Source organism: Rhinolophus hipposideros (genome assembly GCF_964194185.1).
Source record: "Rhinolophus hipposideros genome assembly, chromosome: 24".
Taxonomy (NCBI): Eukaryota; Metazoa; Chordata; class Mammalia; order Chiroptera; family Rhinolophidae; genus Rhinolophus; species Rhinolophus hipposideros.
The window spans coordinates 1951804-1965432 of NC_138070.1; the positions used below are offsets into that span (position 1 = coordinate 1951804).

The window sequence follows — 13629 nt, forward strand, 5'->3', positions numbered from 1 at the left end:
CTGACCGCACAGAATTCGGACGGCACTTCATGGTTTAATTCTGTTCCCGGCACGAACTGAAGTCCTCTGTGACACGGTCCTGCCTGCCTCTGTGGCCACGGGGCTGACTCCACCTCGAGCGGGGTCTGTCGGCCCCAGCACTGCTGACTTTTTAAGCTGGGTCAGTTCTCCGTTTGAGAACCGTCCTGGGCACTGTAGGGGATTTTGCAGCACCCCTGGTCTGTACCCTCTAGATGCCAGTAGCCCCCCTCCCAGTGTGACAACGAGAAATGTCTCTAGACATTGCCCAATGTCCCTTCCTCTTCTGCACCTCCTCTCAGCCTCAGCTCCCATGGATTCTCCCATGGAGAATCACTGATTTAGAGAATTCCACATGCCAAGGCCACGCGACTCAGCCTCAGGAGGCACACTGTCTACCACCAGCCTCCTGCTCGCCCGCCTGGGACACACCCCTCCTCTCGCTGATCCTGCCCCGCTTGGCCAACCAAGGTCCCAATTGTCCCAACACCTCCCATTTACTAAGCAAACTGAACTCCGGGCCTTGTCTTAAACACTGAAAATGTATAACTCACATGTGATGCTAGAACCAGCCTGTGAGGCAGGTACTACCAGCTTCCACTTCCTGGATAAGGCCAGACTGCAACACCATTGCCTAACCTGCCGCAGTGAGGGCAGGAGGCCGGAGGCCCGACAGGCTCTCCTCACCTCTCACCTGGGATGGGTTGCCCTCCTAGAGGCTCCCAGAGCGCCCTGGACTTCCAGTGTGCATGCAGTCCCCCCAATTCAGCCTCAGGACTTATGTATCCAGTGATCGTTTATAACCAAAGACTTGAGTGTGCAAGAATGGACCCGTTTCTCCTTTTTTTAAAATCCAGTCTTGTGTAACTCAGACACCCTCCCCTGCTACACTGAGGGGGACCCCAACCTTATTCTCTTGGAGGGGCAGGGGTCTCTTACAGAGGAAGTCTGATAAGATCCTCTGGTTCTCACTGCTGACTGGTGTTTGGCTGGGGAGGGTCTGTCACCATAGGAACCTCCCCCACACCCCTCCCCCAGGACACCCAGCATCATTCCTTCCAGGAGCCTAGGCTTGCACAAGACTGAGTTGTCTTCCAGCAGCTTCTGCTTTTTCCTTTTTCTCCCCAGCAATCGTTGTTGAGTGCAGGGGAGACAAAAGCTGCTCTGAAGAGAGACCGAAGAGAACAATCTTTATCCTGCATCCGGTTCAGCCAGGAAAGCAAAGAAGCAAGTATGCACTTAAATGGCCCTGTACCCCTCTCTGCTCCCCCCCCCCAGTGTCAACGCCTCCATAGACTCGTGTGCCTGGTTCCCATCGGGGTCCCCACAGCCTACCAGGACACACAGCGTCTGAGGTGCACCACAGACGTGATGAGGGGACGAATAAAGGAATGCATGAATTTAAGAAGAGCAGCTTAACACAGTCATCTTTCCCGTGTACCTCTGAAATGGGCCAAAAGTAAGTAAAGTGCACAGCTAGTGGCCCTTTGGGTGGGTGCAGGTGTGCGCCTGCGGAAGATGTGGGCTCATATGTGTGGCTCCAGGCGGGCGCACAATGTTAAATAATCCACGTGTTGTCTAGTTTCCTAAGTACACACTGTCCCCCCGCCATGGACACAGGCTCAGCTGCACCGGCCATCTCTCTCTCCGACCTCATTTCCTAGCACTATATATTCCATCCTCCCAGATCTCTGAATGTCTCCACCTCAGAGAGCCCTCCCGGGGCCCACAGCACAGATCACTTTCTGAAATTGCCTCCTTTCCTCTGGTCCTCCTGCAGTGTTTTCCCCCTCCCTGCTCCCCACCCTGGGATGTGCTTCCTGAGAGGAAGACCACAGGCCTGGTCCTCGCTATAGATGCGCAGTGAGTGAGGGCAGAGCTTGGCATTACACTCACGGTGACGCGGAGCAGTGAAAATCCTCACTGTGAAATCCTAACTGTAAACTCCAGAAAACTCGTGTACCTTCCACCCATCATTTTCACTTAGGATCTTCAGGAGAACTAAGTTTTAAGCAGCAGGGGGGCATTCAACCGTTGGGGTGGCCCCCATGGCTGTTTTTAATGATGAGGAAGTAGACCCAGAGGGGGAAATGACTTGAGAAATCTCAGGAAGCCAAGTCAGGTTGGTTTTAAAGGCTTCTGTGAAGCTTCAGGCACTAAGCAGCTCCCTCCCCGACCTGAGAGCTTACATTCCAGAGAGGAGGGGGGAAAAGTAAACAAGTAAACATAAAACAAGACAATTGCAGGGAAGGGTAAGTGTTTAGCAGGTCAGCAGTCTGGCCGGTAGGAGAGAGGGAACGGGGATGCCGAGGGGGGGCGGGGCAGGCTGCTCCGGCCCAGGCGCCGGGACACGTGTGCGGAGCAGACCCAACGGCCGGGCCCGCGCCCCCGCTGCCCCCCCCAGCCCCCGGCTGCCGGGGTCCCTCCTCCACTCGCGGGGCTCCGCGCAAACGTCACCGGCAGGCAGGCCTCCCGGGCATCCTGCCTAATGGCACATGCGCACGAGCACGCCAGGTCCCTGTCACACTCGTGCGTGTCACACCCCAGCTCCGTGTGTTTCCATTCTGTCTCCCCTGTCCCCCTGAACGGGAAGGGTCAGGCAGTGCCGACTGTCCTCGCGTCGCTGTGTCCCCAAACCCCGGGCGGTCACAGAACGCCTCAGTGAGGACACGCGGGCCACGGTGGGCGGAGGCCACGCCAGCACCTCCGCGCGCGTCCGGCCGCCCCGCCAGCGCGGGCCCCTGACGGGGTCTCCCCCGCCACGCGAGGCCCGGGGCGCGTGGGGGCAGCCGCGCGAGGCGCGCGGGGCCGGGGCCGGGGCTGCCCGCGCGGGCCGGGCCGTTTGTGCTCGCGGTTCCCGGAGGCCCGGCGGGCGGGGGGCCCGACCCCGACCCCGACCCCGACCCCGACCCCGACCCCGGCCCCGAGCCCCGGCCCCGCCGCGATGTGCGGGGGCCGCCGCACCTACCGGACGCGCTGCGCGGTGACCGCGTTGCCCGTGTGCGGCCGCAGCGCCGCCAGGAACAGGAGCCGCATGCCGCCGCCACCGCCGCCGTCGCCGCCCGGCCATCGACCGCCCGCCGCGACCGGGCCCGGGGCGGGGGCGGGGGCGGGACGCGGACCCGGCCGAGGGCGTCCCGCGGGGTCAGTCCCGCCCGCCGCCGTTCCAGCGCCCCGGGCCCGGGCGCACGTGGCCGGCAGGGGGCGCGTGCTGGGGGGGGGGCAGGGGCGCGGGGCCGCCCCCGCGGGACCCGGACCGGGGCTCCCACGGGGCCCGCCCGTGGGAGGCAGAAGACACCAGGGGGGAGCCCCAGGGGGGCCGCGGGTCGCTCCCGGGAGACCAGGCGTGGCAGTGCCTGCTCCCTGGAGACCAGCATCAGCGGGGGTTGCGGGGGCCTTTTCGAGGACAGCGGGGTGGCCACAGAGAACACCCCCCACTCAGACACACACAGGCACCAGGGGTCAGTGGGTCCCACCCCCGGTCAGCACCTCCGACCAGCGCTGATTGAGAGTCCCTCCCACGGGGACCAGGGTGGCCAGGTCCGCTCCCGTGGAGACCAGCTCCGGGGGTTCTGAGAGCTCTGGAACATGGAGAGGTCTGGCGCTATGAAGCCGCCGGTCCCACAGCTGACTGGAGCGAAGCAGCAGCTGCCCCCATCGGATGTGTTAGAAGATAAACTGCGCATACTGAAAATGGTAGGTTCCAACAAACATCCGCACCAAACTGGAGGTGGTTCGGAGGACCCGGGGGCCAGGACAGACTTTAATGCAGAAAAGGTGGAGGGCGTTATTGACTGACTACGGCTTACAGCCTGGTTGACTGTCAGCAACTGAAGCTTATTTCTTGGCTCCATAGTCAGCAGGGACCCAGGCTTCTCTCTTTCGACCCCAGCCTGTTCCTGTTGGGCCTCTGTTCTCAAGATGGCCTCAGGGTGCAGTGTGGCTGCTCCTGCCCGGACCCTCATCTCACATTCCAGGGCAAAACAGTGAGCCCGAAATGGTGCATTTCATCTTAAGGGCTCCTGCTGGAATGTAGCACAGCCTTTATTTATGCCTTAATCTTATTGGCCACAGGACTACCTCTTCCATCCAAGGCAGCTGGGAAATGTAGTCCCTTACCTGGGCACGTTGCCACCCTGAATAAAATGATGGTTACACACAGCAGATGACTGGTTCCAGGGACTAGGGTGTGGACATATCTTTTGGGAGGGCCACCATTCAATCCACTAAAGAGGCCCATTTCAAAAATGGCTGCATGTATGAAAGCAAAGCCTGCCATTGCCTCATCTGGGACTGTCCCCTACAACCATGGCTCTTTGTCCCTTCTCCTGTTCTGATCCCATCCTGCTTTATAATCACAGAGCAATCAGCCCCACCCCCACACCCCAGCTACATGGTGAGCTCACTCAGGGCCCTTGCCTCTGCTTGCCTAGGACAAGGGTCGTGAGTAGGGAAGGCAGCAATAGCCGCTTGTTGAATTAAAATCATTGAATTTCCACTGTTGTCAGATTTTATTCCTACGAGACTGCATTCCTGATCTTCAATAGGAGTCAGCGCGACAATAGGATCTGCTAGGCTGAAATTCGCTGTTATTCAATTTTTCTGGAATACATCTGTTCTATAAATTAAGAGACACTGACGTGTCACTTCTGGGGCCTGTTACTTTATCCATTCATTGCTACCATTTACCCATTTGCAAAACAAGAAAACCCACCAACAGTATCATAGTTAATTAGTTCCTTTTGATGAAGTCTTTTATGATTCTCCCAAGTAGGTACTATGCCAGGTAGGTACAAAGAAATAATAATGCAGAAATAATTCCTGGGGGAGGGGCAGTAGACCAGAAAAGGTTGCAGGCGTCTGAGATTTCTGCAGATACTTCTAGCATAAGGGTCTTCACATATGTACATGTAAAGCAAAACCTGCTTTTTTCTTAGATCAGAGTGTTTGCTCAGACTATTTCTCTAGTTCCTAGCACTGGGGAGAATGAGCTACCCTGGATAAAAATGATGGCATTCTCAAGGGAGAGTACTGTGGGCATATTGACTTTAGAAATGGCGCTGTGACCAAAATCAGGACACCTTTTTTTGTTTTTTTGCCTTCATGGTATTAATAAGTGAGGCACTCTACTCCTTTGTTTCTATCAGAGTTTCCAATCTTTACAGCATCATTCCCCTCTCTAGTACTGAGAACTAAAAATGCTGTGTGTGTGTGTGTGTGAGAGAGAGAGACAGAGAGAGACAGAGACAGAGACAGAGACATAGAGACACTGAGACACAGACAGAGAGCATTCTATCGCCTTATGAAAAACAAGGTACTACAGAACTGTGGTTTAAATGCCCTGCTTATGTTTCCTCTTCTTGGCTTTCACTTACGGCACTGGAAAGTGACCAAATACCAAAAAAAAGCTGTTGGTCTGAAAATAACTAGTTTCTCCCAGTGTTGTTTAACTAACGTGAGAACAGTCACCAGCTGAGGGTGGCTTTCCCTTTGTGCTTTAGGCCACAAAGCAGGCCTTGGATGGCCACTGCTGTCCTGATGGCTGGGCAGGCAGGTTCTGAGCTTTTCCGCACAAGGAGGCCATCTAAAGATTGTCGTCGCCGCTCAATAAGACAGCGCATCTGACAGCCCTCGTGCTGCTCTAAAGCTGCATATGAGTCACAATGCAGGGGACACATGTCCAATTCTGTGCACAGTGGAGGTTTACTACAAGGAAGATGCTTTAACTGCGTTTAGTAACAACCCGTCGTTCACAGAAGCCCGTAGTTATTCTTATAATCTTTGATTTATTTTTATCACATAACCAATATATGTGTAACACATACAGATAAACAAAACAATTTAAAATTGTTTTGAGTTTTACCCACCACCCTGAGATAACCATTAGTAATACTTTGGTTTCAAGTTTTTCCAGACTTTATAAATAGTCGTGTTTACTGTGTGCTCCGCATGTGCCTACCTGTGTTCTAAGCACGCTACAGCTTTCCCCCATTGATTCCCTCCTCCTGCCTTTTCAGCCCCTCCCCCATTCCACACTTCATGAAAAAATTGAGATGAAAAATTGAGACGTGAGAGGGTGACCCTCCGGAAGTAGCACAGGCCGTGTGGACTCTTTACTAAGTTTCTTTAGCTCTGATATATGGACACAGTGTATTTTGTTGTTGATTTTTATTCTGGTCTGAGTTTTGTTTATCATTGTTACAAAAAATAGGGACCCTCTCTCCATAGTTCTTGTCCTTTGTTCTGTACTTCATAATTGGGGTAGGAAATTCTAACCTTCGCCTAAGGTGCCCTGCCTGCCTTCAGTGACACCCATCCAGGCAGCGCTGTGAAGATTTGCAGATGTGATTAAATCCCAGATGAGTCGCCCTTCAGCTAGAGAGATGATGCCTGGTGTCACCCAATAATGGGCCCTTTGAAGGGACCGGGCATTTCTTGACATCAGAAAGAGTCAAAGCGTGACAGGGACTTAATGTCAGGGTGGTTCCCTATTGCTGGCTTTAGGAATGACAGTGCAGGGGCTGGCTCTGTGATAAGGGACACTGGCAGGGTCTCCGAGCAGAGAGCAGCCCCCCAACTGACAGCCAGCAGGAAATGACCACCTCAATGCCCCACCTCGAAGAACTAGACTCCGTCACAAGCACAGCAGCTGGAAAGGTCTCCAGAGGAGACCCCAGCCCGCCCACACCTCGATTTCAGCCAGGCCTACTTCCCACCCACAGGCCTGTGAGCTCATGGGTGTTGTGTAAGTCGCTACAGTTGTGGTGCTTTGCTACAGAGCAACAGAAAATCAATACAATAAGATATCAGGAATACTTTTCCGGAATCCCGCTCCTACAGTATCCCGTGAGTAACTGCATTGTATTCCACGTGTGCTGGCATTGCTGATTTCATCCCTGCTTTCTTACTGTACAGCTGCGCTGTTTCCAAGCTTCTTGCTATTTTTAAGCAGCGTCATAATGAACATAAAATAGCTAAATCTGAGCACGATCTTAAATTCCTAGAAGCGCAACTGCACAAAGTGCAGGTGAATGCATTTTGATACAAATGACTAATTACCCTCCAGAAAAGTGGCACCCGTTTCCTTTTCTATTGGTCATTTATGAGCACACTCATTTCCCAAAACAATGTCAGCCCTGGGTACTTTCTACATCAAAGGACAAAGCATGGCACCTCTTTTTGCATTTTTTAATTATTGGTGTCATTTGAATTTTTCTTTCCTGAGGGCATTTGTCTTTTTTTCTTTTCTCTGTCTGTGTGCATACATGTCTACTGCTTGTAGGAGTTAGGACTTTCTCAGCAGCAAGTGACACTCACATTTGCCTAATCAGAAAGAGAATTTATGGGGTCACAATTGTAATGTCCAGGAAAAAAGCTACTTTAAGCCATGATCAGACCCAAGACGTAGAAAATGTCATTTTGATGCAAGGTCTTTCTCCCTTCTTCTAGGTTCATTCTTGAGTTTCACGCGATGGGCCCTGGCAACTCCAAGCTTATACCTTTATAATTATAAATCCAGCAGAAAGAAGAACGCTTTTTTTCCCTGGGTACTGAAGTCATGGGATTAGCTGTGATTAGACCAACTTGGGTCACATGTCCATCTCCGAGCCAATCACTGCTGTTCAATACTAGATGGACTGCTGCCGATGGGACAGGCTGAGGTCACTTGAGGACTCCGAGCCTAGGAGACCAATCAATCCTCCCTGAACCACAGGGAGCACTGCTTAATGAAAAGTCAAGGTGCTTTTGCCAGAGGAGGAGATGCTGATTGAGGGAGACCAAGGACAGCTGTCCTCCACAGCGCCCAGACGTTCACTCTGACCATTGCAACTACTGGATGTTTAGCCAATACATTTCATAAGATTCCTGAGAACTCTATAAAATGAGGCCGTTCCCTTTGTCCTATGTGTTTTAAATATTTTTTTCCAGTTTGTTGGCTGTTAACCAAAATGATTATTTTTGATACAAATTAGTTTTTAAGTCTTTATGCAGTCAAATCAGTCGACTTTTCTTTTATGACTTTAGTGTTAGGCTTCGAAAAGCACTCCCCTTCTAAGATTTTATATTGGCCGATATTTTCTCTTAATGCTTTCATATTTTTTATTTCTCCATGACCATATTTCATCCATCTGGAATTTATGTTGGTATGATCGATATGCAAAGCCTCCTTTTCTCACGTTTAATCGCTTATTCCAACAGAATTTATTGCACAATCTATCCTTTCCCCATGGATTGGAAATGCCTTTATTATCATCTGCTGAATTATTTTATGTATGGACTTCAGTTCTAATCCTTTGTATTCGTCTCCATTGATCTTCCCTGTGAGGCCTAATCTAAGTAACAAATACACTTATAACTACTGATTATCATTTTATGATTGCAATACAGATTCAGATATTTGTAAGGAATTATACAAGTGGTATTCAAAACAGAAGCATTAGGTATGGTCCCACATTTGTCATCATCTTGTACTTCTTCAACTAACAGGAAGCAGAAGTTATTTCTTGAACTTACTCTCACTCCCTCTCCCACTTCCCCCACTTTATTGGTGAATGCCCGGCTCTTACAGGTGTCTTGTGGGTTTTTGAAACGCGGACAGGAAAGAACCCAAGAAGTAGAGGTTGCTGCTTAAGGGTCCAATATAATGAGGGCTTGAAAAACATCAAATCCCAGCCCATCTCCCTGGCCACACGGTCTCACATCCTCTGTGAAACCAAAACGCGAGTTATTCTGAGAGCTGAGTTAGTTCACACAAAGGCGGTTCGTGTGGCTTTGGTTTGGGCTCAGGAATGTAAGGCTTGGTTCCATCCATTGTTGGCAGTTCTTAGCTCTTGTATTTTCTGCTTCTACCCAGGTTACCTGCAGCCAGATAGAAATGGGACTCCTTGAAATAAATAGAATTTATGACAACTCTCCATGTCCAAAGACAGTCAGAAGCTTGATGACATGGCCAGTGACGCTAATATGGCTAATGACTTAGGCCGTGGCCTGACACGAAGATGAGCGGGGCCTATCAGAGTCCCTTGGCAGAGAACTGGGGCGCAGAAAAGCAGAAGCATGGGCCGTGCTGCTGACAATGGGCTGTCGTGACCTAGGGAGTAGCTGTTCAAAGGTTATTTGTTGACTGAGTGACGTCCTGCTGACGCAGGGTCCATGATGGCTACTGGTAGACCAGTGTTTTGAGGAAGCTGGAACTGTGAGTAACAGATGGGGCAGCCAGGGGTGAGCAATGCAGATGTGAAGCAACAAGCAGAAGTGTCATGAAAGAAGTCAGAGAAATCTGACAGCCCCTGAAATGTCCTCAGTCTCCGCTGGTTTCTGAGTCCACCCCCTCCGGTAGCATCTCTCTGAGCTCTGCACTGGATAAGGCACAGGGGACTGGCGGTGACAGAGAAGGAAGGCCACTGCATTTTAGAGTGAACATTGCATTTTCAATGCCAGTCCACACCACAGTATCCTGGCAGCAAGGTCCTCTTTCCCAGAGGGCCTTTGAAGTGCAGAGGCCACCCACAGAACTGCTTTGTAAGGCAGTATTGTCTATCCTTTGGGTACCTGCTGGGTGCATTAGGTCATTTACTTATCTATTTTAGCTGCACAGGAGAGACTCACACAGTTGTTTTCGGGACCAGTATACCCAACAAAGTGGGGAGAGGCCGCTTCCACCAACTCTTTAGCTATACAATCACTGGGGCTTAGTACAAGGGCTGAAAACCCCCCGATCACAGGGGGCCATGCAGAGAACTGTAAGAGCAAATTGGGCCAGGTACGAGAAAACAAAAATCAGGTTGCCCTCCCTTGTTCTACCTTTAATGTTCCCACTTCCTGATCGAATCACAGTAAGTGGCTTTGGCTACAGGTAACAGAAAATCCAACACAGTAGCTTAAACAATGTAAGATTCGTTATCTTTCATTATCTGACTTTTCCTTGATTCTCAACTGTGCTCCCCACAAAGCTGGCTTCATCCTAATCCTGTTCATCTCAGGGTTCTGAGATAGCTGCCGGCAGCTATTGGGGACACGGGCTTCCTACTTCATGCCCAGTTTGGAAAAGTATGTCTGTCTCGTAGTCATGGAACAAGGGTCCTTTCCTTCAGCCTGGCTGGGCCCATTTATGTCACTTGTCTTCTCCTGGGCCCTGAGAGATTTTCACATCCCCGATGGCTAGCATCTGGGTTCCTGAAGAGCAGGAGGGACCAGTATTGGTTTCGACTAGCCAGATCCAGAAACAATGAAGTCAGTTTCTTCCAGGCTAGATGGGAGGCTGGTGGGGAGCGGAATGGGGTGGGGACAAGTAAACACCTGAGTGGAATCATTCTGTTTGGAAGGACAAAGAGGGTGTGGGTGTTGGACAAGTGAATGATCGGGCCCTTTCAGGTGGGGGTGGAGCAGCGGTGTCAGATGCTGCAGGAATGGGGTGATGGCCAACATGGGCGTCGCTAGTCACACGTGGCTACTGAGCACTAGAAATGTGGCTGGTGAGACTGAGGGAAAGCAGTTTCATTTTATGGAATTGGAACTAATCTACGTTCAAATACTGCACTGGACAGTGCAGACACAGAGGATTTCTCTACTGTGAGAAAAACAAAACAACAGAGAGGGGAGGAGTTCAGTAAGCTAGAAAGTGTGTGCCTCATTAAAGACAGTGGCTATTACCGGCCGTCAGCAGACTATGGCTGTGACGGAAGTCAGCTGTGTTTCCACTATCTCGTGCCGGGTACAAACCTCCCCAGAACTATTAGTTTATAATAACAACTATCTTATTTGTTCACAGTTCTGCTATCTGGGTTGAGGCTCGGCAGAGCAGTTTTTCTTTTGGTCTTGCTGGTCATTATTTGTGTGGCTTCATTCAGCTGGCAGGTGGCCTGGGGTGCTGGGGCAATGGGACCCCCCCCAGGTCACTGCTGCCTGTCCCTCTCCAGCAAGCTAGCTGGACTTCTTACATGGCATTCTGGACTCTTATAGGCACAGCAGTGAGAGCTGCCAGACCTTCTTAAGGTTTAGGCCCAGACCTGGCCCAGGGATACTTCTGCACGGTCTCTTTGCCAAGCAGGTCATAGGCCCAGCCTTGTAAGACTGTGACCCGTGAAGAATTTATAAAGGCACAGACACGAGAGGCGTGGTGCAAGCAGGGATACGGTGCTGTCACTCGTGTACAGGCGGCCACAAGTTCCAAAGTTGCCAGAGTTCTCAGTCTTTTACTGGCAGCAGGGCGTCCAAATTTATATGTGAAACCTTCCAATTTTTAACTGTTACCTCACGTTTTTTGGGGCAACAGCTTTATTGAGACATAATTCACACGCCGTATAGTTCAATCCATCTAGTGTTCCATTTGATGATTTTTAGTACATTCACAGAGTTGTGCAACTATCACCACAATTAATTTTAGAATATTTCCATCACCACGAAAAGGAACCACGAACCCTTTAGCAGTCATTCCCCAAGCTTCCCATCCCCCGTGCACCTGGCAATCACTCCACAGTCTGCATTCTGTCGGTACAGGTTTGCCTGTTCTGGACAGTTCATAGAAATGGAATCTTGCAGTACGTGGTGTTGGCTTTTTTTCTCCTTCTTTTTTTAACACTGCAGCCAAACCAAAACATTTCTGCCTGCTGGGTTTGTTTTGCAATCTCAGGGCATTAGAGACGGCAGTGCACAAGAGACCTCCCACAGATCAGAAACAAGCACTCCAAATGCCTCAGTGTCAATCTGAACTCTGTGACTGCCTCCCTCCCCCCTTGTCACTCAGCTTTATTTATGCTTCTTAACTGAAACAATCCAATTGAGGTGGTTTGCTGTCCTCCAAAATGGCACATCTATAACGGGCAAAGCTTCAACACCAAGTCGTCGCACGAGCCACGCCAAATGGCTTTTCATCCCACGTTGAGTGTCCATGTTATTCTGGACTCTGCCTGAGTGTGTCAGTCCTGTCAGTCATGGAACAATCACTCAGAGGTCCTGCCTCATCTACCAGCTGAAGTGTGGAAGAGGCACTGGGCTAGGAATTACCTAGTTACAAGCCTTCTCTTTAAGCCTGAGTTCCAGCACCTACTATTATGTGTGATCCTGCCGCGGGATCTTCAGGGGTTTGCTTTTCCCATTAGTGAAATGAGGATACAAATATATGCTGTAGACATCATGGGAATGTAAAAAACAAAAAAAAATCAGATTCATAGAGATGTTCTTTCAGCACCATTTACAATTCAACAAATATTCATTCATTTATGCAGTTAATTCCACACATATTCATCATTGGCAGCTACTGCGCTCGATTCTAGGAATATAGTGAGGACAAAATAAACAAAGTCAGCCCTCCAGCTTTGAAGATAGGTGTTAGTTTCACAAAATAAGTAATTATAAATTATAATGGGTGCTGTGTAAAAAAAAGTATAGGTGCTCTAGTGACATACAAGGAGGGGATCTGATCTAATCGGGGAGGATCGGGAAAGTGACCTAGTCTGATAATTAAGCTGAGTAGCACTGCTGGACAGTGCGGGGAAGGCCCTATTCTGGCTTCCGCTGTGCTCTCATTAAACATTTACGGACTGCCTGCTGTGTGCCAGGCATTAGTCTGGATGTCAGACATCCAGGAAAGTGAACATGGTAATACTTGCTCCTTAAGTGTTTTGGAAGGACCGCGTACCCAGATGGCCTGCTGGCACACCGACTCCCCGGGTCAGCTCCATCCTTGTCTTCCTGGGCTTCAGGCTCCATCCTTGTCTTCCTGGGCTTCAAGCTCCATCCTTGTCTTCCTGGGCTTCAGGCTCCAACCTTGTCTTCCTGGACTTCAGGCTCCATCCTTGTCCTCCTGGGCCTCAGGCTCCATCCTTGTCCTCCTGGGCCTCAGGCTCCATCCTTGTCCTCCTGGGCCTCAGGCTCCATCCTTGTCCTCCTGGGCCTCAGGCTCCATCCTTGTCCTCCTGGGCCTCAGGCTCCATCCTTGTCCTCCTGGGCCTCAGGCTCCATCCTTGTCCTCCTGGGCCTCAGGCTCCATCCTTGTCTTCCTGGGCTTCAGGCTCCATCCTTGTCTTCCTGGGCTTCAGGCTCCATCCTTGTCCTCCTGGGCCTCAGGCTCCATCCTTGTCCTCCTGGGCCTCAGGCTCCATCCTTGTCCTCCTGGGCCTCAGGCTCCATCCTTGTCCTCCTGGGCCTCAGGCTCCATCCTTGTCTTCCTGGGCTTCAGGCTCCGTCCTTGTCTTCCTGGGCTTCAGGACGGAGAAGAGGAAGCATCTCTCACGACCGGAATCACTGCAGCCGTGCTTCCCCATGTCTGAAGACCAGCTGGGGGCCGGTTTGGAGGACCCTGTCCCACGCCATGTCCCAGGCCCTGCTGTGGGTACCCGGGCGCCTGGGGAGGAACAAGAAACAGAAGAAGGCTGCCACCGCGGAGCTGGTACCATGGGGACCACGGACCAGCTGGGGGGACAAAAGAACGAACACCAACAAAACAAACACTAGGGAGAAACTGAAACAGGGTGCGGTGGGGTCGGTTTTAGGTGGGCTGGTCCAGAACGCGGCTAAGAGATGGCCGTGGAGCTGAGAATCGGAGGGAACCGGGGATCCCGCCACGTGACAAGGGCACAGGCTCCGCGCGTGGCTGCTTCTGGGGCACGG

The 13629-nt window shown here is 51.3% G+C and overlaps 1 protein-coding gene across 3 annotated transcripts in view; it reads right to left on the reverse strand.

Annotated features, from left to right (window-relative positions):
• Positions 1-3175, reverse strand: part of GLT1D1 (glycosyltransferase 1 domain containing 1) — a 64009-nt gene extending 60834 nt beyond the window's left edge. For all 3 annotated transcript variants that reach the window (XR_013992442.1, XM_081036380.1, XM_081036379.1), the window contains exon 1: positions 2987-3175. Coding sequence is in view for 2 of the 3 variants with exons in the window: in XM_081036380.1 (XP_080892506.1) it covers positions 2987-3054 (68 nt within the window). In the remaining variant the exon portion in view is untranslated. The remainder of the gene's footprint in view (positions 1-2986) is intronic.
• Positions 3176-13629: the final 10454 nt, after the last annotated feature.